General features: G+C 40.1%; 1 protein-coding gene across 3 annotated transcripts in view; it reads right to left on the bottom strand.

The window, feature by feature from the left end:
• Nucleotides 1-27,766, bottom strand: part of Ncoa7 (nuclear receptor coactivator 7) — a 137,053-nt gene that overhangs the window by 54,527 nt on the left and 54,760 nt on the right. For all 3 annotated transcript variants that reach the window (XM_041653640.1, XM_041653639.1, XM_041653641.1), the window contains exons 3-5: nt 17,661-17,881; nt 2,432-2,511; nt 678-785 (exon numbers count right to left, since the gene is read on the bottom strand). In XM_041653640.1, the coding sequence (XP_041509574.1) occupies nt 678-785; nt 2,432-2,511; nt 17,661-17,881 (409 nt within the window). The remainder of the gene's footprint in view (nt 1-677; nt 786-2,431; nt 2,512-17,660; nt 17,882-27,766) is intronic.

The following is a 27,766-nucleotide window of genomic DNA, read 5'->3' on the forward strand; positions in this document are numbered from 1 at the left end:
CCTCAGCGATGGGCTCAATGACTGAACAATTTAAATACATTGGTTGAATGTACTCTTGGAATTGAAAAAACAAAGAGCAAACAACAGAATCATAGAGAGTTCCAAAGACTTACTGTAATAAGGTAAGCAGGATTTGTCAGTTTATTTATGCTGACAAATAAGATATTAAAGTCCCGAAAGACAATATATACTGATTTTCTTGCCACTCTCTTTCTCAATGTCTTTTTCTTTGGTGGGTGGATAATTATGGAACAAATTAAGATAAAACATCACACACACACACACACACACACAATTCTTTCAAATTAAAATAAAATGGGGGTAGTGCTTTATCACAGAGTAGAGTAAACTGAACTTGTAAATCAAAATTAAAGATTCTAAGATATCTATGTTATATTTGAAAGGAAAAAATGTTATATTGACTTAAAACTCCTCTTGATGCCTCATGAAATACTTCCTCCTTAAGTTAAAGACTGTGATCATAAATGTGCTAATCATTTCCCAAGTACAAATCCCTGAACTATTTGTAAGAACTAAATCGCCTTCAGAATTCTTGGATCTTGGCAGAGGAAATAGTTCAGAAGACAATTCTATGACATCAGTACTAAGTCATTTAATACAGCAAAGAAAAATGAAGGCAAAATTTCTAAAGTAATATTCAACACAAAAATAATTACCTGGCCTGGGACGATAGTGTGTGTGAAGAGTTTATTCAATTCCACTAATTTATTGGGCGTGATGTTAAACTTCAGGGCGATGGAGTTGAGGGTGTCCTGGCTTCCGGCCTGGAGTAGTCAAATGAACAACCGTCAGTATATAAGGTAAAACCAAAACAAAATGAAACAACAAATTCAGAAAAGCAAAACTACTTTCAGTAAAGAGCACCAATTTATTCATGATAGCAGTGGACAGTGAATGAAAAAGTAATAGTTTCATCCAGATGGACTATGAGGAAGAGGGGTGATTCTTTGTCCTTTGTTGAGGTGCAGTCATTTTGTGTTGCTGTTGTGTTCTTGGTTTTGTGCTGAGACAAAGTTGCACTACAGCCTGAAGACCACTAGGTAGCCCAAGTTTGCCTCAAACATGCAACCACCCTCCCAAGTGCTGAGATTTTAGATGTGACCCCCATGTCTGTTTCATGTGCAAAACTCAATGAACCTGTACACAAGGAATCTTAACTTCAGTTCATTTCTGGACTCCCTCATCTTCAACTTTTACTCTACACTAATAGAGTTCTAACTTCCCTTTGGCAAAATTTAGGTGTATTATTTTGCTATTATAAAACACATCCAACCCAGAGACCTTCAGGATTTGGGGGTCAACAAAAGACATATAATGAAAATTCAGACCCCAGGACCAAAATATTGGCTTTGAGTTCCAGGACTGCTTTTCACTGGTTCTATGGCTTTACACAGCAAATCTAAAATAAGAATTTACCAGAAAAATAGTCAGGCGAGGGCAACAATATTTAATTTCTTCTAAGAAACCAAAGCGTCTCAGCAGTGCTATTTTACAGTGAAATTAAATAGAACTACAACTTTGTGCTCACATAGTATGAAGTCTATGATAAACAGAGCAAAGCTTCTGGGTTCCAAGAGCTCAGAGTGCAATGAGAGAGGTAAGTATATGGCGCACACAGCGAAGTCACAGCAAATGACACTTGGGAACATTGTTCATCTATAGATTCCAAGTATATGGAAGCATATATTCTGTCATGTGCCAAGAATACAACATAAAAGGCATCTAGTATCTCCTCATGAATCAAGAATTAAGGCACAAGGTAGACTTCAAAACATCATATCAGTGAGCAATGTTAAAATTACTTATTGATAAATGAAAGAATGAAACCTGCTCTAGAATTTCTGGATGGTGAGAAGAGAACATGGACATGGAGAACAAAGAAAGTAAATCTAACAGTGTGCACCTGGTTTGTATAAATACTTGATCACAGAGCTATTGCTTCCTGGAGAAGGAACAAACATAGAGATCTAAAAGGATATGTTAAGCAGCTATAGATTGATGTTTTTGTATCTTAAAGATATCTGGGATAGAGACTGGAGACAACCCATTTGTTTGTTTGGAGCAACAAAACTACTAGGGCATCCTTAACTAAAATTATTGCTTCTCTATTAAAAAAAATAATCTCATTAAACCAGGTTCTAGCAGGATGAACAAGGAATGGTGAGAAAAGTGGATGCCTGCATAGTCTTCCAGATGATCCTAAGCAAGGTTCATAACAATGGAATGACAGGCATTGTAGCCAGGGAGAAATATGGAGGGAAAAGAATTGACTTAAAATGGGTCTTAAGGAAGCACACTGTTTGATGGTTATACAATCAGAATATACATAAGGAGCAAGGTGAGTCAAGGAGAAACAGTACACTTGCCCAACACAAGGATAACAGCCATCCAAGCTACCCATCACACTTACAGTGTATTCCATGGTGCCGTGCGGCTTCTGTACCACCATCTTCTTCTCTTTTTTATCATGAGTTTTGCTTTGATTGTCATCTGAAGAATTAAATCATATACTGGTGAATAATTTCATTTTCAAGAATTAAAGACAGACTACATCTACATTATATGAAAATCCACTGTCAAATTGATATAAAATGATACCAGTAGGAAAATAGGCTATGGGCAGAAATGGACCATACTCATAAAGCACAGGGCATCTGTGATCACAGAATAAATGATTAATGCTCATCATAATCAAATAATACAAGCAAAAACATGGTAAGGTTTCCAGTTATTAAAATATGAGTTTAAATTGGACTATTTAATGACAATGAGGATGCAGCTAAAGCAGAATAATCATTATATAAACACATAAATGGTAAGTAATGCAAATGACTTTAGCCTTTTAGAAAATGGTTTGCTTTGTGTAGCAATAGCTGTAAGATGATCACTCTCTGATTTAGTTATCTTTCTTTTAAGAATTTATGAACACAAAATAAAAGAAAAGATAGTAAACATACATTTCTTAAAATATTTGCATTTTAAAAAATGAAAAGAGCCATAATTCTAAGAAGAGATTAGGGTGGACTATAGATTTTGCTATGCTTTTAAGTTTGTTTTATTACGTTGAGACTGGTTCTCAAGTATTGTAGGCTAGAACTGAACTATCTATGTAGCCAAGGATGAGTCTGAACTCCTGATCTTCCTGCCTCCATCTCCCACACACAGGTGTGTACCACCACACTCGGTTCAGGCAATGCTGAGGAGCAATCCAGGGCTTTCTGCATACTAGGCAGGCACACTAACAACTAAGACACTTTCACAGATAATCTTTCGGTTATTATAGATCAAAATGGTCTAAAACAATATAGTCAGTCACATATGATCCAACTTAATTGTTATAGTTAAATACACTGTAATATATTAATCTATAAGTCAAAAACCACGGAGTCATATTCCAACAGGTTGAAAAAATCAGCATAACAAGAGAATGTAAAATAGAATTAACCAAGAAGAGATACTTCAAGTTTTATCTGGGCAGAAAAAAATGCACATGAAAACTAGATATCACTTTACACACACCTGACACGTCAAAGGAGCTGGACAGATACTCTGAGATCAGAAGGTCTCAAAGAAAAATGAACTGTTGCCAGAAACGTAAGCTGATTCAATCATTGCAGCTCCTAGCAACTACAGGTTGTGCATCTAAATTGCAATTTAGCTCACAGATGCATAGGGGCTCCCAGGAGGGAAACACTTTAAATATACCCACAATAGCCTGAGTAGGACATTCATCACTGTGTCCTCTGAGGCGGGGGAAGGGGAGAGCTAGAAGGTAAGTAAAACGTGGCAGTGCTCTGGGATTCCAAGGTAGTAATTAAAAATAACAAACCAGAGGTACATGGCCATAGGTTCAAGTCAAGAGAGATAGAATGGGATAGATAGATAGATAGATAGATAGATAGACCAGTATCATTCATGCCATCTAAAACAGCCACACACATTTTTTAAGAGCACATAAAAAAATTGAGTACTACAACTCTGAATACATTAGGATGATGTGGCACAGAGATAGAAAAGGCAGAGGAGCAACTGGACATCTATCAATTAATCAATCAATAAGTATGAAGGAGCCTGTCTCTAACCGTTCATGATTTGTAGCAATATAAGAAATGGGAATAACTCAGCCACCTACATCTGAGGTTCTGGCAACACACACACTCCACAGAAATGATCAGCATGTGGATTATCTATGCAAAGATACAGGGATGCTGGGCGAGACCAGGAAGGTAGCAGAACCTGGAAGTAGTTACATCATATAGGAGTTTTCTGGCTTTTCAATATTTCCTGTAAAAAATATTTAAAATAAAAAAAAATTAAGAGGAGAGAATCAAGACGGTGCCGTGAAAGTTCATCCCAATCACTTTCAGGTGGTCACATCTGGGTAACTTCAGAGAACAGTGCAATTGACCTCAGACAAGAACATTTCATACAGCCACTGTGCAAACAATTTAACCACAGGATTTCTGAGAGTCTCATAACACACATAAAAACCGGGTCACCTAGATCCGCGAAGATAAGCAGTGAAATATTAATAACTTTCTTCCTTTTTCTTAAGATCATCTTTAAGAGTCAGAGAAACCGAAATTTAGGGCCTTTGCTTGTTTACATGGGAGATGGGCCCCAGGCTACCATTCCCAGAAACATTTTTCCAAAAGTTCTTTTTGACCCAAGGCTATACATTGCTAAATTTCTTTAAGAGAGAGAGAGAGAGAGAGAGAGAGAGAGAGAGAGAGAGAGAGAAAGAGAGAGTGAGAGAGAGAGAATGTGTGGTGGTAGTACAAGGGGTGGGGTACCACAGTGGCATTGTTACTCGGGGCTGTCACTAGTTCCCTACCAAGAATGAGCATCTGGGTCTGCTTATGTCTACCCAAGAGGAGTGTCACACAACACTTACAGGTCTACAGTGTCTGGCTAATTACTTACGATCACCCAAACCTTAGTTCACAGGTGTGGCTTAGCCCTTTGCTTTTCGAAGGAAGAGTCCATGGGAGTATCAGAAGATCCCACAGGTACTATGCAAGTTCGTTTCCTCTTTCCATCATCCAGTGTGCTTTGAGGACAAGTCTCTAACTGCAACTCCAGCAAAGCCTTGAAGGCTTGTAGACATGGTCCCTCCCAGTACTCTAAGTAACAACTCAGTACCACAGAAAGCCAAATCCAGTTATTCATAAAGAAAAAATAACTACCTTTGGAATGAAGACAAACTCAGAAACGGTAGGGGTCTTGGAGACAGTTTGGAAATCTCAGAGATAAAGAAGGAATTGTACATCACAGCAGACTTCACTTTCAAGGAGCTGGAGAGACGGCTTAGTGGTTAAGAGCACTACCTGCTCTTCCAAAGGTCCTGAGTTCAATTCCCAGCAACCACATAGCCATCTGTAATGAGATCTGGTACCCTCATGAGGAAGAAACCTGGTCAGTTGTCCTCATCAACTTAGACCATGAAACCCAATATGGGCAAGTTCAACAGAACCGCCATATACAGGCTGCCCATGCATATTTTGGCAAATACTAAAGTGAAGAAACACTGGAATGTGCTCCAGGTACCCTTGTTGCTTATCCAAGGTATCCTGGGAAATTAAACTCTCCTCAAGTACACCCCTGTAAACTGAGACAAGACTTTATATTATACACAAAAGCAATTATGCAAGACAAATCAGTGGTAATTACAATAATGTAATTCAGTAGTAATAAACTTTCCTAGCATATATAAGGCCATGGGTTTGATCCCCGGCACCACAGTAAGACAAAGAAAGGAAAGAGGGAAAGAAGGAAAGATAAAACACTAGCCAATATCAACTTAAGAATCCCTACATCAGTGTTCATATGCAGTTGTCTTGAAGTCCCTAATCCAAGTGAAAGATAAGGGTTTTAAGTATGAAAAAAGAAAAACTGACTATTAGCTAGTTAATTTTCTTCCTAAAGAACCAATATTATCATAAAATGTCAAAAATTTATAAAATTGCTTTAAAAACTATCCAGAGAATTTTTTTTTGAGATAGGCTTTCTCTCTGTAGCGTTGGTTGTCCTAGAACTTGTTTTGTAGACCAGGCTGGCCTCAAACTCAATAGCTGTAATAAAAAAGGAATTGAGAAAATTCCAAACATGTTGTCTACCAATAAGATGTCTAGCAATAAATATATCATGACAATAGCAGGACACACATTAAGAAAAGTTTAAAACTTCAGTGATGAATATAAATGGAAGTTTAGATAAAGGAAGAGGCGTGCAAAGCTCTCACAAAGGGAATCTCATCTTTATAACTACATCATCTTCTTTTCTAATTAAAAATTTAGATTAAATGCTGTCTAAGTGAAAAATAAAGTTATTTTTAGAGGAGAAACACTGAATTTATAATCAGTTTTATCTAAAAGCATAAATGTACAAAATAATCAAATCATATTTCAATATATGTCTTTATATTTTAAATATATATATTAGAGAAATAATCGCAGAATCATACAGTCTGCTCTTTTATGAAGTTACAGCAATTAAAACACTGCAACATATAATTAAAAACTGGGCATTTAGTGTAGAGAAAATCACCGTTAAAAACTAGTGAGAAAAGCTGGATTTCCTAACAAATACCATACAACTTCCTCTTGGTGGGCAGGTTCAGTTTTGGCATTAAATAGACCACCAATGAGTCCAGTTCTATATTGAATCCCCATGTAATTTTGAGTAAATACATAAAATAGGGATGTCAATAAAGATTAGACAAGGCGATTCTGGAAAAGCAAATCAGGAGTGAGAGAAACAAGAGGTTAAAGATAACTAAACGAGACAGTGAGAACAGAAAAAGTTAGATCACTGAAAGTCATACAGATAGATTCAAGATTTTATAACAAAGCCAGATGTGGTGACACATGCCTTCAGTCTCAACGACTCAGAAGTCTGAGGCAGGAGGATCAGCTGAGCTCAGGAGTTTGATGTCAGTCTAAGAAACACAAGAAGACGCTCTTTCAAAGGAAAAAAAAAAACAATGAAAACTAAAATCAGAAGTGACTTTGAATAAAATATAGGACATGGATTTCTTCATAAAGAAATAACATATTCTCCACTGAAGAGATACTCACATTTCTTCACTTATTAGGTCAATGTTACTAATTAGAGTTACTGAGAGATGAGTAACTCTGGAAAAAACTAAATTATTACAACTATAAAAAGAAATGAAAAATAAGTGTCAAGAAGGACTATACTCTGTATTTTACCCCCTGACTCAAAGGAAATCATGAAGTACATGCTACTTCCTCTCTCTCAAGTATGGTACAACCAGTATCTTGTTATGACTGATCAGTAGTGATATTCCTTACTGCTGTTAGAGTTTAATGCACGTTGAACCATACCGAATGGAAATCTGGAGGTGTTCCACGGGCAGGGAAGCGGTCTTTCTAGAGGACTATTCTACCACAGCAGTCCTGCCTGACAGTCCTGGATGAGTAATGAATGCAATAAGCCCTGTGGCAGTCCCCAAACTCAGTGACTATGTAAGGACAGTTATTTTGGTCAGCATCTGATTTATATTAGCCATCAACACAATGGGTGTTTTGGGCATGCCTACACATATGACTAGTAACCCTAGTGTCCCAGTACTTGTGAATTCACTTAAGTAGGTGAGTGTCAACATTACCATCACTAAAATTACAGCCTAAGGAAAGAAGGTTCACCTGCAGTCTCTTTTTTCTCTATACAAAGAAACAAGAGCATTCTGGGGAAATGTCAAACACACTGGAACTCTGTTTTGCACTGGCTTGGTTTTGCTCCAGAGTTGACTTGCAGGGATGAGAGCTATGGCTCATGACACCAAAGCTATGACTTTGCTGTCAGAGGGCAGAACGTTAGTTTCTGTCACATGCTAGCCCACATGTGCTTTGGTGAATTCCTCAGCATCTCATGCTTTACTCTTGGAAAACAGGCTGCTGCTTCCCGTTATACATCATGAGGAGTCATGAAGTCAGTGAGGAAAGCAAGCATCCAGTCCACGGCACTCATTCATCCAAAAGACAATCTCTCCTTCCTAAATCTTGTTCCTTCTCTCCTTCCTACCCTTTCCCACCTTTTAAACGTTCTTTTTTTTAAAAAAAAAATCTGTTTTTCTCATGGATGGCATCATGGGTATAATTGGACAAATTAAATTTTAAAAGGAAATATAGGAAATATAAAATAGTCCCCACTAGGCTTCGAATGTACCAGTGCCTTGATCTTGAAGGGTTTTCCAGCCTAGAGACCATGACAGTACTGCTGTTGCCAAGGCACCCAGCCTCTGACTGAGCCTGAGTGTTTTCCTATGGACTTTTCTGCCTCACTTGGTTATGACTGACTTTTCAACCTGATAACTAGCACTCATCGGCGGTTGTCCAACACGTGTGCAGTTCTCAGGTGGTGAGATTTTCCACTGTACATAACACACACCCAGGGAAACAGACTTGTGTGGCATTGATGGCAATGGTTGTAACAGGTCTAACCTCTGAACTCAAGAGCAGACGTAGGAGAACTGGGTTTTCAGCTCGTAGCTTCCCAGTCATCATCAGCACTTTTGTTTGCTTGTTTCAGCAATGACAAGAACAGGCTACAGGAGGCTGTGCTAGAAGAGGCATGGAGGCTTCCACAGAACAGGGATGCTCTCCCTGAGGCAAAGCCAAGACAGTCACAGTAGTTTTACAAGAGGCATTTGCTTTGCTGCTACTAACTTACTAAGAGACACTCACATTCAAATCTCTTAACTCTGTTTCAAACTTTGGAATGATTTCCCTTTAGAACCAGACTTACCAGTGCTGCTATTCTGAATTTTTTTTTTAAAGTAAGGTAAGTTTTACAAACAGGCCAGCTAGAAATTTCATAGCCATATGGATGCTGAAAGTCAAGCATGGAACAGAAACCAAGAACACCATGACACTGAAGCCCAAGCTGGAGGCTCGAGAAGCACTGAGGCCGTGGTCAACACAACCCTCTCTCTGCAGGTCTCTGCGAACTTCTTGGAATGTGGAAAAAAGGGGGTTTTCAGACTGTGAAGTACATATTAATGCCTGCCATGAGGTCAGAGAGCAAAAGACACACGAGATGGACAGTCTTCCCATTGGAGAGTCTTGGTCTCTGTCTTCTTTTGGTTCTTGTTGCTCAATATTTGTTAATCTGAGATATGCACAATCGGTTTTATAATTTATAAACTTTATAATTTACAATTATACAGTTGATTAACTACGGCATCAAAGTAAGGCACTAGATCAGCGTTTTGGGGAAACCAGAATGCATTTTTATATTCATGTTCATTACTTTGTATTTTTAGGTTTAATTCTTGTGATGTTCACCACCAATCAACTTCTTTTCTTAATCTTAAAGTCAAAATTTTGATGTATTTAAGATTAAGAAGCTCTGTACTCCATTTTTTATTGGATTATGTGTTCTTTTGCTCACCATTACTTGAGTTTTGGAGATCAGACATCTGTCTGATGTAGGGTTAGTGAAGATCTTTTCCCATTCCCGTTTTGTCTAAACAGAGAACTCTCAACAGAGAAAACTAAAATGGCTGAAAGACACTTAAGGAAATGTTCAACATCCTTAATCATCAGAGAAATGCAAATCAAAACACTCTGAGATTCCATCTTATACTTGTAAGAATGGCCAAGATCAAAAACACTGATGACAACTTATGCTAGAGAGGTTGTGGGGAAAAGGGAACACTTCTGCATTGCTGATGTGTGGAAACAACCTTCCTCAAGACCCAGTAATACCACTTTTGGATGCTCAATTGTGCCACAAGGACATGCGCCCAACTATTTTCATAGCAGCATTGTTTGTCATAACCAGAACCTGGAAACAACCTAAATGGCCCTCGACCAAAGAATAAATAAGGAAAATGTGGTACATTTACACAATGGAGTATTACACAGCAGAAAAAAATGACATCTTGAATTTTGCAGGAAAATGGATGGAGCTAGAAAATATTATTTTGAGTGAGGTAACCCAGACACAGAAAGAAGGGGAGAGACAGGGAGGGGAGCAGAGAAAAATGTAGAGCTCAATAAAAATCAATTTAAAAAAATAACAAAACAAAACAAAAAAGATTAAGAAGCTCTCTCCCTCTCAGTAATTTATTTCAGGAAATATATGAAAAACATTCAAGCGCATGTTTGTCCAGAAACATGTTTCTAGACATTTCTAACATCTGAGACTGTTTTGTCTTTGAACTTAAAAAATAACTTTCACCTCTCAACTGAAGACTTTCATTGTTCTAGCACAGACTACTAAATCTGTGCCTTGCTCTCATCTTTGCTCCCTCACAACAATGACTTTTTTTTATTTTTTAGACAAGGCCTCTCTGTGTAGTTCTGGATGTCCTGAAATTTGCTATTTGGATCAAATTGTGCCTTAAATTCACAGAGACTTGCCCGCCTCTGTCTTTCAAGTGCTTGGATTAAAGGCATGCACCATTATGTCCGGTCTTGCAACAAAATTTTATACTTTTATTTAAAAATATTTTCAAGTCACTTATCCATGACCCACAAATCTCCCCTGCAGTTAACCTACATTTTCTTCTTCATCTTTTCCTACATATGGTGAGCTTTTTTTGATTTCTATGCTCAACTAAGTGTTTCTACTCCTGAGTTCACACTTCCTGCCTCACGGGGCTTTGATTATTGCTTCTGTTCCCAAGGTTTTTGTCTTTTCACCAAGAATGTGTTTTATTCTCCGATCAATGTCTCCCCAGCATCTGACATCTTCTGGCTTTTTGCTTTCCTCCTTAGCTACATCCTTGTATATTTTAGAGAAATATTAATTAGGTCGTTTCTTTGTAGCGGAAATTGAACTAAGCCTTGGATATTTAAGCAAGTTCTTTATTATGGAAAGCCATCTCCAGCCCCTTATCCAGTCTTTCAAATCTAAAGTATAAGAAAACGTTCTGACTTTGAGCAGAAGATTATGTATTATATTTAAGACCTGGCTTATTTATGTTCGGATTAAGACTTATCAAAATAATATTAAAACCTTGGCATTCTAAGCCTATGAGCTGAAGCAAAATCAAATGACAGATATGAAACTCACCCGTGTGGTTTTAAAGGGGAAAAACAAAGCCCTGAGCAAAAGTGGCAGCGTGTGAAAAGTTGTTGAGGTTGCCACTGTGGGAAAGAACCCAGTTGTGGGTTACTTTGATGTTTTCATGAGAAACGAAAATCTACAGCAAGCGAAAAGCAGAGGATTTCCGTTTTTGAACTTTCTCCCATTAATTTTCTTCTGAATGCAGGATGGGAAACTGTGATCTAAGTGTTGAATAAAGATGCATCGGAGTTTAAGGGGTACAGGCTCAACCCCACACCAGGAGGCTCAACAGAACCATCATGCATCTGAGGCTAGCCTGGGCTACACAATAAGACCGCCACCTCAGGAACAAAGAAAAAACAAACCAAAGAAAGGAAGGGTAGAAGGGAGGGAGGGAAGAGGGAAGGAGAACAGAAAGAGGGAAAGGGTGTGGGAAAGCAGAGAGCCACATTCATAGCGAGGAACCTCCCTAAGTAGATCTTTGCCTTCAGCCATCTCAAAATGCCATGCTCTTACTTACATAAGTACTTTATGTTCATTATAATGGCTTCCCAAATAGAATTCCATTAAAGTTTCTACACTGCTATCCAGGATCCTGGGCACGAACCCCTTAAAATAAGACATTATGATATTTTAATAATGCACCTAACTCTAAGTTGCCTCCTTTTCCTGACTTCTAAGATCTCCCCATCTCGCCTCGCCCTTGCAGCTGCATAGGTGTGTTTCAATTGAAGAATGGTCCTACATCGAAGTCTCTGCATTTCTAATATTCCCATTCTACCTGCAGGATTTAGGAGGGGATATGTGCACTATTCTAACAACAAAAGTTAATTATATTGCTAATTTAGTAGAGTTTGGTTCTTTTGTAAAATAATTATCTTCTGGAAGATTTTTAAATGCTTCAGTGGATTGTATAAAACTTGTTTAGGCATGGTTGTAAATACTTTTAATTCAATCATGGCAAAGGAAGTGGCAGAAGGGCAGAGGGGCAGAGGGGCAGAGGAGAAGCAGGGGGCAGAAGGGCAGAGGGGCAGAGAAGCATGGGGAAAGGGGCAGAGGGGTAGAGAAGCAGGGGGCAGAGGGGCATGGGGCAGAGGGGTAGGGGGGCAGGAGGGCAGAGGCAACGGCAGGAAGATCCCTGTAAGTTTAAGGTCAGTCAGCCTGGACAACACAGTGAAACTCGGTCTTTAAACATTTTTTTCTCAAAAGTCAGTGATAGCTACTGTTTAAAGTGTAGTATGACACAGAACCACTAAGTAGATTCTTTTAAAAATACTTGTTTATTTTACATACACACACACACACACACACACACACACACACACACACACACATATATATATATATATATATGGGTGTTTTGCCTGCATACATGTCTGTGCACCACATGCATGCACTGACTAAAAGAGGGCATTGGATCCTCTGAAAATGGAGTTATAGTCAGTTGTCAGCTGGCATAGAGGTCCCGGGAAGTGGACCTTGGTTTCCTGTAAAAACAATGAGTGTTCTTAAGCTCAGAGACATCTCTCCATGCCCCCTACACAACTTAAGCAATATAAGTAGAAGTTTATTTAAAAAAGAAAGTTCTATATATTAGTAACTATTCAGAAATGCTGAATCCACTTGTTCTAGAAGGATTCTGATAATATTTACTGCCTCTCAATATTGTGCTAGAGACTGGACCATGAATTATCTGACGCAATCTGTCTTGATGTGACTACTTCCTTTCCTTCTCTTTTCTCAAAAACAAACTAGAACATTTACAGAATCAGGGCCATGTTGTTGCAATGAGGCAACTCTAGTGATTCAATCTCTCCAAAACATTCTTCATCGGCATCTTATCGTGGTGTCAAGAGACAGCAATGACTGATTGCCAAAGCTGCAGTGAGTCACGGATAAGTCTATCTGAAAAAGCAAAAAGCATTATTTTGTCAAAGTATCCTTCTGCAATACATAATGTTCAATAAATAAAGGAGGAAAATTCCTGCAGGCTGTAGTGGCACAAGGAGACAGAGGCAGGTGGGTCTGTGAGTTCGATGCCAGTCTGGTCTATACAGTGTGTTCCATGGCAGCCAGAGCTACATAGTGAGACCCTTTCTAGAGATAAAAAGAAAAAGAAAACAAACTCCCTTATAATTCCTGTACCCAGATAAGACAACTCTCATTTACACCTTTTCTGTCTTCATTTCTGAGCCCACGCTGTCACTTTGCTACTTCTTTTGCATCTCTGTTTGTGCCTTGGGTCATTTCTTTTAGACACTGACTCACCTCACATCTGTAAGGAGCAATTAACTAAGCCCCTTGAGAGAAATGGCTTAGCTCTTCAAAAAACACCACCAAACAAAACTCCATCACCTTCCTTCCTCATTGTTGAGTTCCCAAATTTGCCATGTACTGGCTTTGCTCTTTTTCTTCCTCAGACACTATACAAATTAGCATATGCTGCTTTGTCTATGAGCAAAATTTCTCCTCAGAACTTCATTTCCCTAAAATCCTGTCTCTGAACACCACAGCCTGCCTTCATCCACTCATATTCGTCCCTGTAATAACGGAGCTCCTCCAACTCTGAATTTCACAAATCTAAGACAAGATCCTTGCATTCTGAAGTCTCCTCACTCCTTTCACAGCCAGAGTAACACCACAGAAAGCAGCAGAGACCTGGAACAGGAATGAATCTTAACTCAAGGTCTGATGCTCCCCCTAGTGGTAAAGACCCACATCCTGCGATGCCACTCTAGAAGGTAACAGATTGGGTGAGGCTAATCAAATCTGAACTGGTGTTTGTCCAAGATGGTCAAATGTGGTCAGAGTCAATGAAGCCTGAAATTTAGCGGTCGACCCGGAGGCTCGATCCCTGCACTGGATTTTTCTGATGAAATGCCTCAGATCTCCAAGTTAGTGGTCATCACTGCTATTTTTAAGAAATGACATCTCTTTACTCATTGTTACCAAGGAAAACCACATGGCAATTTCAACCCAGTGACTGTACTGTTACCAATATCCTCCAGAATTCTCAGGAAATGGAAACAAAACCAAAGTCCATTTATCTGTGCACTCGTTCGTCCACTGAAAGCACATGGAAAGAGCCTCTGTCAGGACAGGGAAGAAACCGAGTCAGTGAAGTGCTTGCCTTGTATCCTGAGCTTGATCTCCAGTACCTATATTAAAGAGTCTGGTAGGATGGCCCATCTTGTAACCTCAGCACTGGGAAGCAGAGACAGGTAGAACTTTAGGGCCTCCTAGCTAGCGAGGCTGGTCTACTAGATGATTTCCAGGCCATTTAGAGAATCCTTGCAAAATACAAAGCAGATGGTGACTGTGGAATGACACTTGAAGCCTCCAGATGTAAACACAGGTGTGTCCATCACACACACACACACACACACACACAAACACAAACACACACACACACAACCTGTGGTGGTGGAGACACTACAGCGTGTTGATCACTGCAGCCTGCAAATGGAGATGGGATAAATGCATAAAAGTGCAGGTGGCAATCTGGCCTGGCCTGGCCTGGCCTGGCCTGGCCTGGCCTTTCTGGCCAGAGCCAGGAAGAGAATCCCAGAAGACAAGGTCATTGAACTGATTTTGTGAGATCAAGAAAAGTTAGAAAGGTAAAGACAAAGAGTCGTTTTCAACTCAACAATAGACTTTCAACAGATTCCACTACATTAGAGAGCCATTTTAGCAAAGCAAGAAGTCACTAAAAACAAGACAAAATGCAACCTTCCTTTATTCACTTCTTTTTAGAAGGGAATACACTGATACTTTAACTTGTACGGGCAAGCTAATTAGTTACTTAGGCACTTGAAGCGGCTGGGCATGCTGCATCCTTAGTCAGCAAAAAGGGAACAATGGATACTGTGGTCAGGGAACGGTGCTGCCCGCTTTTAAGATGGATTCTCCTGGTGCGGAACAATTGTCTATACTCTGTCAATTATGTTTTAAATAAATGCAGATTGGCCAATAGCCAGGCAGGAAGTATAGGTGGGAAAACCAGACAGGAAGTAGAGGCAGGTCAATGAGAACAGGAGAATTCTGGGAAGAGGGAAGCTCCCTCTGAAGTCCTGTCCAGACACAGAAGAAGCAAGATGTAACTATGCCGCTGAAAAAGGAACTGAGCCATGTGGTTAACACAGATAAGAACAATGGGCTAATGTAAATTATAAGAGTTAATAAGAAGCCTGAGCTAATGGGCCAATCAGCTTATAATTAAATTAGACCTCTGTGTAATTTCTTTGGGACTTAATGACTGTGGGAACTGGGCAGGACAGAAACCCTAAGTCAACATTCTCCCCCTCAACTAACTTAATCAAAAGAACCCCCTTGAAGGTATGCCCATAGGCTAAGTAATGCCTCTCTGATGTGCCTGGAACCTGTTAAGATGACCATTACATACACCATTAGGCCCATTGGGAAGTTATGTTAAACACAGACAGAAGACATGCCTCTCTGTAACTGTCCTAATGTGGACCAAGTTCAGGGCCTGCAGAGCAAGTTTGAATTTTGCATACAAATGGATGGAAATAGAAAACACTATCCTGAGTGAGGTAAGCCAGACCCAAAAAGAGGAACATGGGATGTACTCACTCATATTTGGTTTCTAGCCATAAATAAAGGACATTGAGCTTATAATTCGTGATCCTAGAGAAGCTAAATAAGAAGGTGAATCCAAAGACAAACATATAGGCATCCTCCTGAATATTAACCTTCATCAGGCAATGAAAGGAGACAAAGACAGAGACCCACATTGGAGCACCGGACTGAAATCTCAAGGTCCAAATCAGGAGCAGAAGGAGAGAGAGCACGAGCAAGGAACTCAGGACCGCGAGGGGTGCACCCACACACTGAGACAATGGGGATGTTCTATTGGGAACCCACTAAGGCCAGCTGGCCTGGGTCTGAAAAAGCATGGGATAAAACTGGACTTGCTGAACATAGCGGACAATGAGGACTACTGAGAACTCAAGAACAATGGCAATGGGTTTTTGATCTTACTGCACGTACTGGCTTTGGGGGAGCCTAGGCAGTTTGGATGCTCACCTTACTAGACCTGGATGGAGGTGGGTGGTCCTTGGACTTCCCACAGGTCAGGGAACCCTGATTGCTCTTAGAGCTGATGAGGGAGGGGGACTTGATCGGGGGAGGAGGAGGGAAATGGGAGGCGGTGGTGGGGAGGAGGCAGAAATCTTTAGTAAATAAATTAAAAAAATAAATAAATAAATAAAAAAGAAATATGAAGAATATATTTAAAAAAAAGATCTCATCTCATTGCTTTAACTGCAGGATGCTCTCTGGGTACCACCATTTCATCTTTTCTCTTTCTGTCGAGCAATATTAAACAAGTCATGGCCCATACTCCAAATTTCTGACTCTTCTCATCCACTGAAATAGACTCCAGCCATGCATGTGATAGAACAGTAGGTATGAGATGGGTGAGCCTAGTAGAGCTAGATATGCCATCCTTCCCAGTTTGTTTTCATCAATGGCTATTCCAAGAAACTCCATAACATTGTGGATTTATTCTAAAGGAGCAGGCTTTGTGTTTGGTGGTTGTTTTTAGCTGATACATGCTAGTCTCTGCCTCCTGCAAAAATTGTAGTCACTACTATCAATACTTCCATCAACCTATTTATTCCATCTATAGTTTATTTATAGTCCATATATTCTATTTATGACCACTCAGGAATAAAATGAGCCTTGGAAATGTCTCAGTGGGCAAAGTGCCTGCTCACATAAGCCTAGGGATCTGAATTTTGATCCCCAGCACTCAGGATATAGTGATAATCTCCTATAACCCTCGTGCTACGAGGCAGAGAGGAACTCTTGGAGATAGTTGGCCAGCCAGTCCAGCTGAAACTGAGCTCCATGCTCAGTGAGACCCTGTCTCAACAAATAAGGATGATGAGGACACACTTCCAGAGGTCAACCTCTGACCCTTGTTATCAGGCACAAGCAAGCATATCTACACACACACACACACACACACACACACACACACACAGAGAGAGAGAGAGAGAGAGAGAGAGAGAGAGAGAGAGAGAAAACAACAAGAAAAAAAAGCATATTTCTCCTAGAGGGAAAATGTTTATCAGCATACAATATGTGATGGACACACTGCTAATGACCAAAGTGCAAAGCTGAATGGAGCCAACTATTTCATAGCTATCCTTTTATATTATATAACATATAAAACAAGAGCCAGGGACACAGAGTACTTGCTCTATAAACTGGTGCTATTATGATGATGAGGACCCATAATCATAGTTTTCAGCAAATTCTTACAGATTTTGATTTTTGAGGATGGAAGTCTGTTTGTTTGTTTTTTTATTTTGAGATGGGTTGGGGCTTATCTCCCCAGTGTAGAGCAGGCTGGCCTCAAATTTGTGATGCCCATACCTAACTGTAAAGTTATTATAATTCATTGTTGCTATTGTTGTTATTGTTCTGAGACAAGGTCTCATATAATCCAGCTGGCTTTGAATTTTCTTTCCCCTGGCCTCTACCTCCTGAGTGCTGGGGTTTTAGTTGTATACCACCGTGCTCAGCCTACGACAGATTTTCAAACAATATATTCCAACACTGTCACGGATACTCACCAATACTGTAGTATCTCTTCAGTTCTGTGCGCCTGATTTCCTTTAACTGATTGTTTTTTCTCTTCTTTTTCTCATCAGTGTTATATTCCCCCTCCACTGCAATGTTGGATTTGTCTTGTTCCAAAATGACTGAGTTAGCATCTTCTTTCCCGGAATTACTCCTTGTGGCTGTAGCTGAGATGATCTCTGCATTTTGTTTGGCTTGTTTCTTCTTTTTTAGTCTATGAATGAAAAAAGGAAAACAGTGAAGATGTGATTTGCTTCATGCAATCCGAATTCTATGCTGTGGGAATTGAATATGGAATTATCTGATAAATAAAACACTATGCTCCCCTCCTCATCCATTCTTGCTACACAGCACAAATATTGGCTTCATGCTTATAACCATCCTGCCCCCAGAGTTCTAATTGCTGGGCTTACAAACATGTATCACCAAGTTTAGGTCTTCCTCCGTCCCTCTTTTGGCAGAATTCGGGAATAAAGCCAGGGTTTGTACAGGCTAAACAATCACTCTACTACTGAGTGTTATCTTCAGTTCTGTTTTCACTTAAAAGAAAAGGAGGAAGAGGAAGAAAAAGAAGTTGTTTGAAGTCATAAAACTATTGTTTATAACATAAAACATAAAACTTGAATAGTCTCATAAAACTATTCAAGAGTTATTTTTCTTTTCTAACTACTTAAATTTTCTAACATAGAGATCAAGGATCTTTCCTCAGTTTTGTATCCACAATACTAAATCTGAGAGAAGTATGAGATAAAACTTTCTAGATCTGAGAAAAATGGCATTTTTCTGTTGGCTATGAAATGATGAGTATTGTTTTTAAGTCAAGATACAGTAACTCAACTATACGGTCCCATTTGGGCATTGTAAATTTTTAAAACGTGTTTTGAGGTTTTCAGCCGTACCTATGAACATAACAGCAAGTATGAAACATGTCTTTTATATTGGCTTACATGCAGTATCAAGATTTTTCAGACCTCTCTGGTTTGGGTAACTCTTTTCATTTATACACACAACATGAGTCCTAAAGCTCTACATCTCTTGAGAGCTAAAATCCCCTAGTAATAGTACAAGATAGCCATTATGAATAATCATTGTGATTGCTAATGTAAGCACTGGCTGATAACTTAGTGGACAAATTTGATGCTTCCAGCTCTTTACCCACAAGGTCCTGGGAGCTGAAGTTTATCATCATTCACTGAATCCGGTCCCTGAAAATGTTTTCCGAGAGACGCATGCTGTGCAGTGAGCTGATGTGCACTTTGTAGTCAACTAGTCCTTGGAAAACTCTCTGTTCTACAGAACATAAACTCTTTCAGAAAAAGGTCCTTAGCCTTATGTACCTGGGGACTCTATTTCCATATAAATCTATTTGGCATTAGGATCCTTCTGCCTAGGTAGAGAACGCCAGTTTTGCAGGTTGCATTGTTACATAGTTCTCTTGCCTCTGGCTCCACTGCTGCAAACAACACCTATGCAGATCATTGAACATGGAGAAGTTAAGCTGGTATCTACATCGAGCCTTCACCCCTTCGTGCTAGTGCCTTTGGTCTAGATAGGAAGGTACTCTGCAACTACCAAAGAAGAAAGGTAAAACATGAACCCAGCCACAGACCCTTGGATCTACAATGGTGTCCTACCTGCAAAATAGGCAAGAGTGGCACAAAGCTAACGGGAGTAACCAACTGTCTTAGTTAGGGTTTTATTGCTATGAAGAGACACCATGACCATGGCAACTCTTATAAAGGAAAACATTTAATTAGGGGAGGGGGGCTGGCTTAGAGTTCAGGAGTTTAGTCCATTATTGTCATTGCAGGAAGCATGGCAATGTGCAGGCAGACATGGTGCTGGAAAGTGGCTGGGAGTTCTACATCTGCATCTTCAGGCAGCAGGAAGAGACAGTGAGCCACTAGGCCTGGCTTGAGCTTCTGAAACCTCAAAGGCTGCCTCCACTGACTTACTTCTTCCATGGGGCCACATTTACGCCATAAGGTCACACCTCCAATAATGCCATTCCCTATGAGCCTATGGGGGCCATTTCCATTCAAACCACCACACCAACAAATGTCTGATTTGACTTAAGGCCTACTCCACAATATGGAACCCATACCAAACTGCTATGAAAGTCCTTCTGTATATGTGTTGCTTTTATTGGTTAATAAATAAATCTGTTTTAGCCAATGGCTTAGCAGAATAGTGCAAGGTAGGAGTTCCATGCAGATAGAGAAAGAGAGAGTAGGTGGAGTCAGTGAGAAGCCATGCAGCCACCAGCAGGGATAGACACCTCCACTTCAGCCCGCTGAAACTCTGCCAGTAGGCCATTACCTCATGGTGATGTACAGATTAATGAAGATGGGTTAGTTCAGGATATAAGAGCTAGCTAGCAATATGCTTAAGCTATTGGCCAAACAGTATTGCAAATAATATAGTTTCTGAGTGATAGGTCTGGGCAGCTGGGAATGAACAAGTGGCCTCTACCTATACCCAACCATGCTTGGATGACCAATAACCTGAAACTATAAGAACCAAATGGGATGAAGGACACCATGAAAACAAGGCCTTCTAAATCAACAGGATTGGTGTACATATGAACTCTTAAAGACTGAGACAGCATGCACTAGACCTACATGGCTCCTAACAAGATGGGGTCTAGAGCTAAAAGAAGTGGACACATACCTCCATCCCTAACCCCACTATTTCTAATTGATAACTACTTGCAAATGAAAATTTAGTTTCTTCCAAGGGGGTCTCATTGGGGAAACAAACTATTCTTAAGGGTAGGTTGTATGCCCAGCAGTAGATGGCCAACAGAAAATGAACCCAATGGCATCCTTAGAAGTCCTTTTTCTCATAATGTCTTGTCAGATATTCCCCCTTTCTAAATTTATACATATATATGTATATATATATATATATTTACACTAAATTTTTAATCTTTTACACTGTAGGTTCTTTGCATATGAATATGACTTCTAGGTTAGTGTTTTTGTCATATTTCTGAGTGTGAAAAACCAGAGGGTACCTGAGTCTATATCTGCTTCTTGCATTTTTTTCCTTGTTTGTCCTATTGTTTAGGCTTTTTTTCTGTCATATTATACTATACTATATTATATCGTATTATAATCCCTTAGAAGCCTGTTTCTAATGAGAGACAGAAAGGGGTGAATCCAGACAGAAGGGGAGATGGAAAGGAACCAGGAGGATTAAAGGGAGGAGAAACCATAATCAGGATATATTAAGTGAGAAAAAATTCTGTTTTCAATAAAAGAAAGAAGAAAAATCAGATCTCTTGCCTCTGCTTTCTTGGGTATCTGGACATAGTTGAGCTGTAGACATGGAAGTATGTAGGTAGAAAAATGGTATGACCATTAGAAAACACAGAGAACAATGTTGAGCTCATGCTTCTTTGTTCTGAAATGTAATAGTCCAGAAAGGTCTCTCAATAAACATGGCCCCTCATCAACAAAGCAGGGCTCATATGGCCTCACAGAGATTGAAGTAGCAAGCATGGGGCCTGCATGGGCCTGCATTAGGTGTTCTACCTATGTTATGGTTGTTTAGTTTGGTGTTTTTGTAGGACTTCTAACAATAAGACCAGGTGTGTCTCTGACTCTCTTGCTTGATCTTGGGACTCTTTTCCTCCTGTTGGGTTGCCCTGTCCAGCCTCGTCATAAGGGCTTCTGCCTTGTCTCATTGTATCCTGTTTTGTCTTGTTTGGTTGTTGTCTTTTGGAGGTCTGCTCTGTTCTGAAGGGAAATGGAGGGGGAGTAGCACTGGAGTGAAGGCAAGGTCAGAGTGTGTGGTAGTTTGAATGTAATTGGCCCCCATAATCTCACAGGGAGTGGCACTATTAGAAGTTGTGACCTTAAGTAGTTGTGGTCTTGATGAAAGAAGTATGTCACTGTAAGGACAGGCTTTGAGGTCTCCTATGCTCAAGATACCACCTAGTATCTCAGTCTACTTCCTGTTGCCTGCATAGCAACATACAGCAGCTACTTCTCCAACATCATGTCTGCCTGCACACTATGTCCCGCCATGGTAATAATGGACTGAATCTCTGAATTGTAAGCAAGCTACCCCAATTAAATTATTTATTTTGTAAGTTGTGATACTGTAATGGTATCTCGTCACAACAATGGAAGCCTTAACTAAGATGGAGGGAAACTAAGAGAAGAGAGGGGAAACTGTGGCTTGGATGTATATAATGCGAGAGAAGACTCTTTTTTTCAATTACAAAAACAATTTTCAATTTAAATAGAATTTAAAATTCTAGTTTTCAATAAAAAAAAAGGTGCCTCCTTGGTTTTGACAACTATGGAGTCCACCGCTCAGAAAACTAAAGTATGTATTCTCGAACATTAAATGTGATAACTGTACTTCCTTAGCTACCAGCAGGGTCTTTTAGCAGGATTAGCTGAAATAATATATGTCAATACCTAACAAAAAGAAGCAGAGACAGAACTGCTAAAATATCTTGTTATACTATCTAATGACATCAGAACTAAGCGCTAAGATCTACAACACATGCCACTTTTAAGCATGCCATCCGCTATTGTTCTCTGAGCCACAAAGGGATCTGGTTCTACGACTTTCATTTTCTCCTTCAAATGGGCTACAGACAGCTGGGAAAAAGTGCCGTGAGTTCACATTTCATCTCTTTGTATGCTTGGTTAAGCATGCACGCATGCACGCGTGCACACACACACAATGCATACACAATTGCAAATCACTGTTAGTCACAATAAAGGGATTATTTTCAACAAGCACAAGATGATTTTCTGTCAGATTTTAAGCATTTTACTGGGAGAAAAATAGGTGGTTCTTTGTGAAGGTAGGTCTGATAATGCCTCTAATAAAATAAAAATGTTCTGATCAAATTACTGTATGTGGCTTAATGCGCAGTGCCTTGTCTCTACGGGGAGCAAGCGTCTCTTTACAGGGAGAGATTTCTGCAAAGGCCTGACCACTTTCTCAAAGCACTGGCTATGGATGGATGGCTGACCCTGCTCTATGTATAAGCTCATCAAAACTTGCTTGAAATTGTACCTTTCACATATTTCAAAACTGACTTTTTTTTTTCTAGAAGAAAGCAGGTGCATAAAATTAGCCCCGTATTTATCTCCTGAAATATGTTATTTCTTCATGTTCTGGATTTTTCCACTTGATGTCCCCATTTCACCCTCTCCTTTTGATAATTAAATCTGCTTTGATCTGGGGCACGTGTTTGGATGAGCAGCAGCAGCAGTGTTTGGGAATATCTCATTAGACACTAATTTTCACTCATGGAAATAACAAAATGGGATATGTTGGCTTACTCATTTTCTCTCCTTGTTTGGCAGATTATTATTGTCAGTGGTATAGCCAAACAGCTGTCATTTCAGAAGGAAAAGAGAATAGTCTAGAAAATAGCAATACCAAACTAATTTAGAGTAAAACGGAGTAAAATGTAGTGTTTTAGAATTTCTAAAATCGGTTTTTGTTTTGGTGAGAGTGAACTGTTTTTTTAGACATTATCATTATAACTGGAACATCCTGGTTTTGCAGCTAAAAATCAGTACAATTTCTGGAGCCCTGATAGGAAGCACTTCCTTCCAAATACAGAAATAGACACTTGCCACCTTTTCCATGGTTAGGAACTGGCAGCCAGACACATATGGCAGAGCTAATAGTCTTCAGAGTCTGCTTTCTAGAGCTTTTCAAATTTTCTCCTTTGTTTTTGGAGCATTTCCTTTATTTCACCTAAGGTCTGTGTGTGTGTTAGATATATGTGTCTGTGTGTTTGCATATATGTGTGTACTGTGTGTGCTTGTGTATGGAGGCCAGAGATCAACATTAAGTATATTCCTTGATAACTGGCTACCTTATTTTTCGAGACAGGGTTTCTCCCTGAGCCTAGAGTTCATCTAAAAAGTCCATTTTGCACTTGATTGCTATAGGTGCAAATGAAGAAAACAAATCTTCATTTGGTTAGCTTATACTTATTTTCTTTAAAATAAATCCCAAGTGTTATGGTGTTGGTCCCTGGTTCCTTTAAGAGACAAGCCACGCCTACTCCCTCCCCCATCTGCTGAGGTAGGCTGATCTTCAGCCTGAGCTCGCTCTCTTTTCCATCTTCCTCTCAGAGAGGCAGCTTCGCTTCTGCCTCTCTCCCCACTTCTCCGCTTCCCCCTTCTGTCTCTCTCTCCTCTTCTCCTCTCTCTCTCTCTCTCTCTCTCTCTCTCTCTCTCTCTCTCCTTTCCCTCTTCCCCTTTCCCCCTCCATAACCTCCTGAATAAATATTCAACCTCCCTCTGCAAGTCGTGTCTATCCATGTTTCTGTCTTCTGCCAGCCAGCCATGTGTCTCCCTGCCTGGGACCAGCCATTGCTCAGGGACCAGTAGCCATCTCTGCCTGGGACTGGCTGCTCTCAGGGCCCACTGCCTGCCGCCACATGGCCCACCACCACTGCTGGGGCTACCGCTCTGGGACCTGCAGCCTTCTCTGCCTGGGACTGGCTGCTCTCAGGGTCCGTTATCTACCTCCACATGGCCCGCTACCACCATATGGGACCTACAGCATTTCTGCTGCCTACTGCCGCTGGGGATCTTGCAACATTTTTTTAAAAAATTATAAAACCAAGTACAAGAACAACTGTTCTTCATCCTCCCCGAGTCCCACTGCTTGATTTAAACCCTGTCCCTTCTAGCTCCAAAACGTCCTCAGCAAATCTACTTCTCGTTCTGCTTACACTGACCACAGCAGACTCTGCCTGTCTATCACTCTGTCCAGGACTGTCATTGTTTTATTATGAGAGTGGCCAACACTGTACTACAACATCTACACTGTGGAAAAGTCAGGATAATACTAGAGTTCCGTCTCTGAAGCAGCTCATAGCAAAGCCAGAAAAAAAAGGGAGATGACAGCCATAGACCTTCCCCAAAAGCAAAGGAGGTCACAAGCTGAACTTCCCGTCTTTCCACGGTGGTATTCTGAAAAGCTTGCTTATTTAGAATCTGTAGCCTTTTTATATTAAAATAAAAGGCCAATGACATGATACAAACACATCTCATTCTCTCCCTATTACTGTCTTTGCCATAATTAACAAAACAACCAGGAGATACTGTTAAATAATTTGTGAGTGAAAGAGCTTCCTTACTATAAGTTAATGAGTTTGGCACCCTGGCATTCATCAGTCTGGACTCTGAATAAGTTGATTTTTGACTCTGCAGTCCCTTCCCTGTACGTGGAGTTTCTCTGTGTCTAGAGAGCAGCTCCCAAATAAGCTGTCAGAGACGTATTATTAATTGTAAATGCTCGGTTGACAGGTCAGGCTTGTTACTAGCTAACTCTTACGTAGTGCAACATAGAGCACTGCCAAACTAAAGCTAGCACTGGTGTTTGCAGCGAGAGCTTCATGAGGGCAAGGACCTCTTCTGTTAAAGGACGCTCAGGGCTGTGGAAAGGCACATGGTTTGTACTTTATTACTGCTTTGTGAATGAGTGAATTCACAAAGAAGCTCATGTTCTCATTGGGCTTCAAGTCAGTCCTCTGCAGGAATGCCCCTTCACACACCATTTCCCGATTAGTAGTGTGCTCTCAAGAATAGATGCTCATCTCCTGATGCAGACATTTAAGGAGAAAATACACTGGCTATGTCTGACTGAAAATGTATTAAATAGATTTGGTGGCGATGTAGCTCTGTGGTACAGTGCTTCCTTAGCATTAATGAAGCCCTGGATTTAATTCCCGGCACTGTAAAAAGCATAAATAAAACCGTAACCTTCTTTAATTAACATTTGACTCTTCATAATTTTAAATTTGAATTCCATGTAATTCTGAAAATTGTACTATAGAAATAACTTAGCCAGCCACCACAGCTACTGGAATTAATGTTTATTTTGCACGTTAGTAATGTATGGGGAGAAGTTGCGCAGTCATGATGTACTATGAATGTGTGTGCTGAGGCACTTGTGTGGATGTCAGAACCAATTCTGTGGAGCAGGTGCTCTTCTTCTATCTTTATGTGGGATCTGGGGACCAGCCTCATTTGTCGGGCCTTTGTGGCAAGCACTTTTGCCAAAAAGCCACCTCACTAGCTCTGGTTATCAAAATTAATTAAGATCTCTCAAAAGCTACATTTCAAGTTTTAATTACTGTGTCTAAGAGATCCACCAAACACAACAACAAAAATGCCCCTGGTCCACAGCCCCTAGCCCAAGGACAGTTTCTGAAATGCTGGAGGCTGTTGTTCATGGGATTCCCAGCACCCACATGACAACCACAAGAATCTAGAACTCTGGTTCCAAAGGATACAGCACCCTTCTGCCCTCGTTTGGTACTTCATGCATGTGGCACAGAGACATACGTGTAGGCAAAATACTCATACACATAAACAAAAAGAAAGAAATCTTCAACAAAAAGAAAATAAAACCTTGCAAGATCTTTCTTTTAAAAAAAAAGTTTAGGGGTTAAGTAACAAAGCTGGCCTCCTTAGGTGTGTTTCACAAAGGCAAGAGGCAGGCAGTTTTATCCATGCCTCATAGATAAGGAAGGAAAGGCTGAGCAGAGCTGGAGCTTAAGCAAGGTCACAGGACAGACACTGTCTCCAAGGACAGAGTTTAGCTGTGGAGCAGCTGTTCTGAGTCAAGGCTAGCTCCCACTGCCACAGGGCTGGCAGGCTGTTCCTGCTAAGTGTGCTTACACAGCACTGTGTCTCTTCTGATTTTCCTTACTATGCTCTGGGCTGGGGGATGCCATGAACTCTTTGGAGAAGGGATAGCCTCAGAGTCTTGGCAAGGCTGATGTCAAGCTTGCTCAGAATTTGATTTGAATTCAGATTTGGGTTCTGGCCTTGGCTTTCTTGGTAATCAGCCCGGTGACTTCCTTTGGAATTGTGGTAAAGTAAATAGAGATGTGGGACTGGGAAGGTTTTTAATATCTTGCCTGGCATTAATGGTTTTACTTGGCTGAGAAAAATTAGGAAATGTGCTAAAGCTATTTTGATGTACAAAAAAAAATTTAAATCTACACTAACCCTACCCAAAAGTCTAAGGCTTCCTCATGTCTTCCTTACGACTCACAGTTGGTATATTTTCTTTTCACTGTAGACTCCCATGAGTTGGAAAAATCCAGAGTTCAATATGCTATACCATCCATTTATAAAGTCTCTCAAAAAAAAAAAAAGTAACAAAATAAGGCAACAAAACCCACCCATGCTCTAAATCTGAGACTAATAGCTACAGAAAGAAAAACGTAAACCGCCAAAGTTGAATAACCAGGGGACTGTGTTTTTAGGCCTTTTAACACTAAACTTCTCCCTCAAATTGTCTTCTAGGGAAATAAAGTCTAACATAAAAGATGAAGTGTAGACAGAACACGAGCTCACGAAAAAAATGCGACATAATAGTATTCTAGTGTCGCTTTATTCTGTCAAAATAAAGGGAAAATACAACAAAATCTTCCCAGACAAACTGCACACAGGAAAAGACATACAGGTAGGTTTGCTGGATTCAGGATTACGGTTGGCCACTGAGTACAGTAGAATCTCCATAATTATATAATCTGATGCTGAATTCTTTCAGATTGGGCGGGGGAGTATTTCATAATCACAAAAGCAAAAACCAACAGAAACATAGTAAATATCAGCAGCTATGGCAACAATATGCCAAATCTTGTTTATTCTTCTGACTTTAACTACCCGCAGTGAATTCATGGCCAGCAGCCCATCTATGTCCCTCAAGAGACTTTGTTCCCTCCTTTGCTCCTATGGCTGCACCCTGTCACTAGACCTTCTGACCTACAGAATGTAGGTTGTTTCTTGGTTTCCTCTGTTTTTATTTTTCTTTTTTCCCTGGTTGTCGAAGCCTGACTCTTGCCACATCTAAGCTGGGGACAGGAATGGAATGAGCCTAGCAACTGTTATAAAATCATCTGTGCTTGAATAGTCTTTTGTTCCTTGGGTATGGACGTCTTTGGCAAGTTACTAAATATAGACCTTGGGTTCCTTGTCTTTGACATAAATATTAATCTTGGATGTATTTTTGTGATGGTTAAATGTAGAGAAAAGGGTTGTTAATTGATCACAACCTGTACTTGCTTCTCAGAAGCTGTAAAACGTAAGCTATG

Source organism: Microtus oregoni, unplaced genomic scaffold, assembly GCF_018167655.1.
Source record: "Microtus oregoni isolate MIOR12 unplaced genomic scaffold, Mior012 000006F_ref0000085, whole genome shotgun sequence".
In the NCBI taxonomy this organism is placed as follows: domain Eukaryota; kingdom Metazoa; phylum Chordata; class Mammalia; order Rodentia; family Cricetidae; genus Microtus; species Microtus oregoni.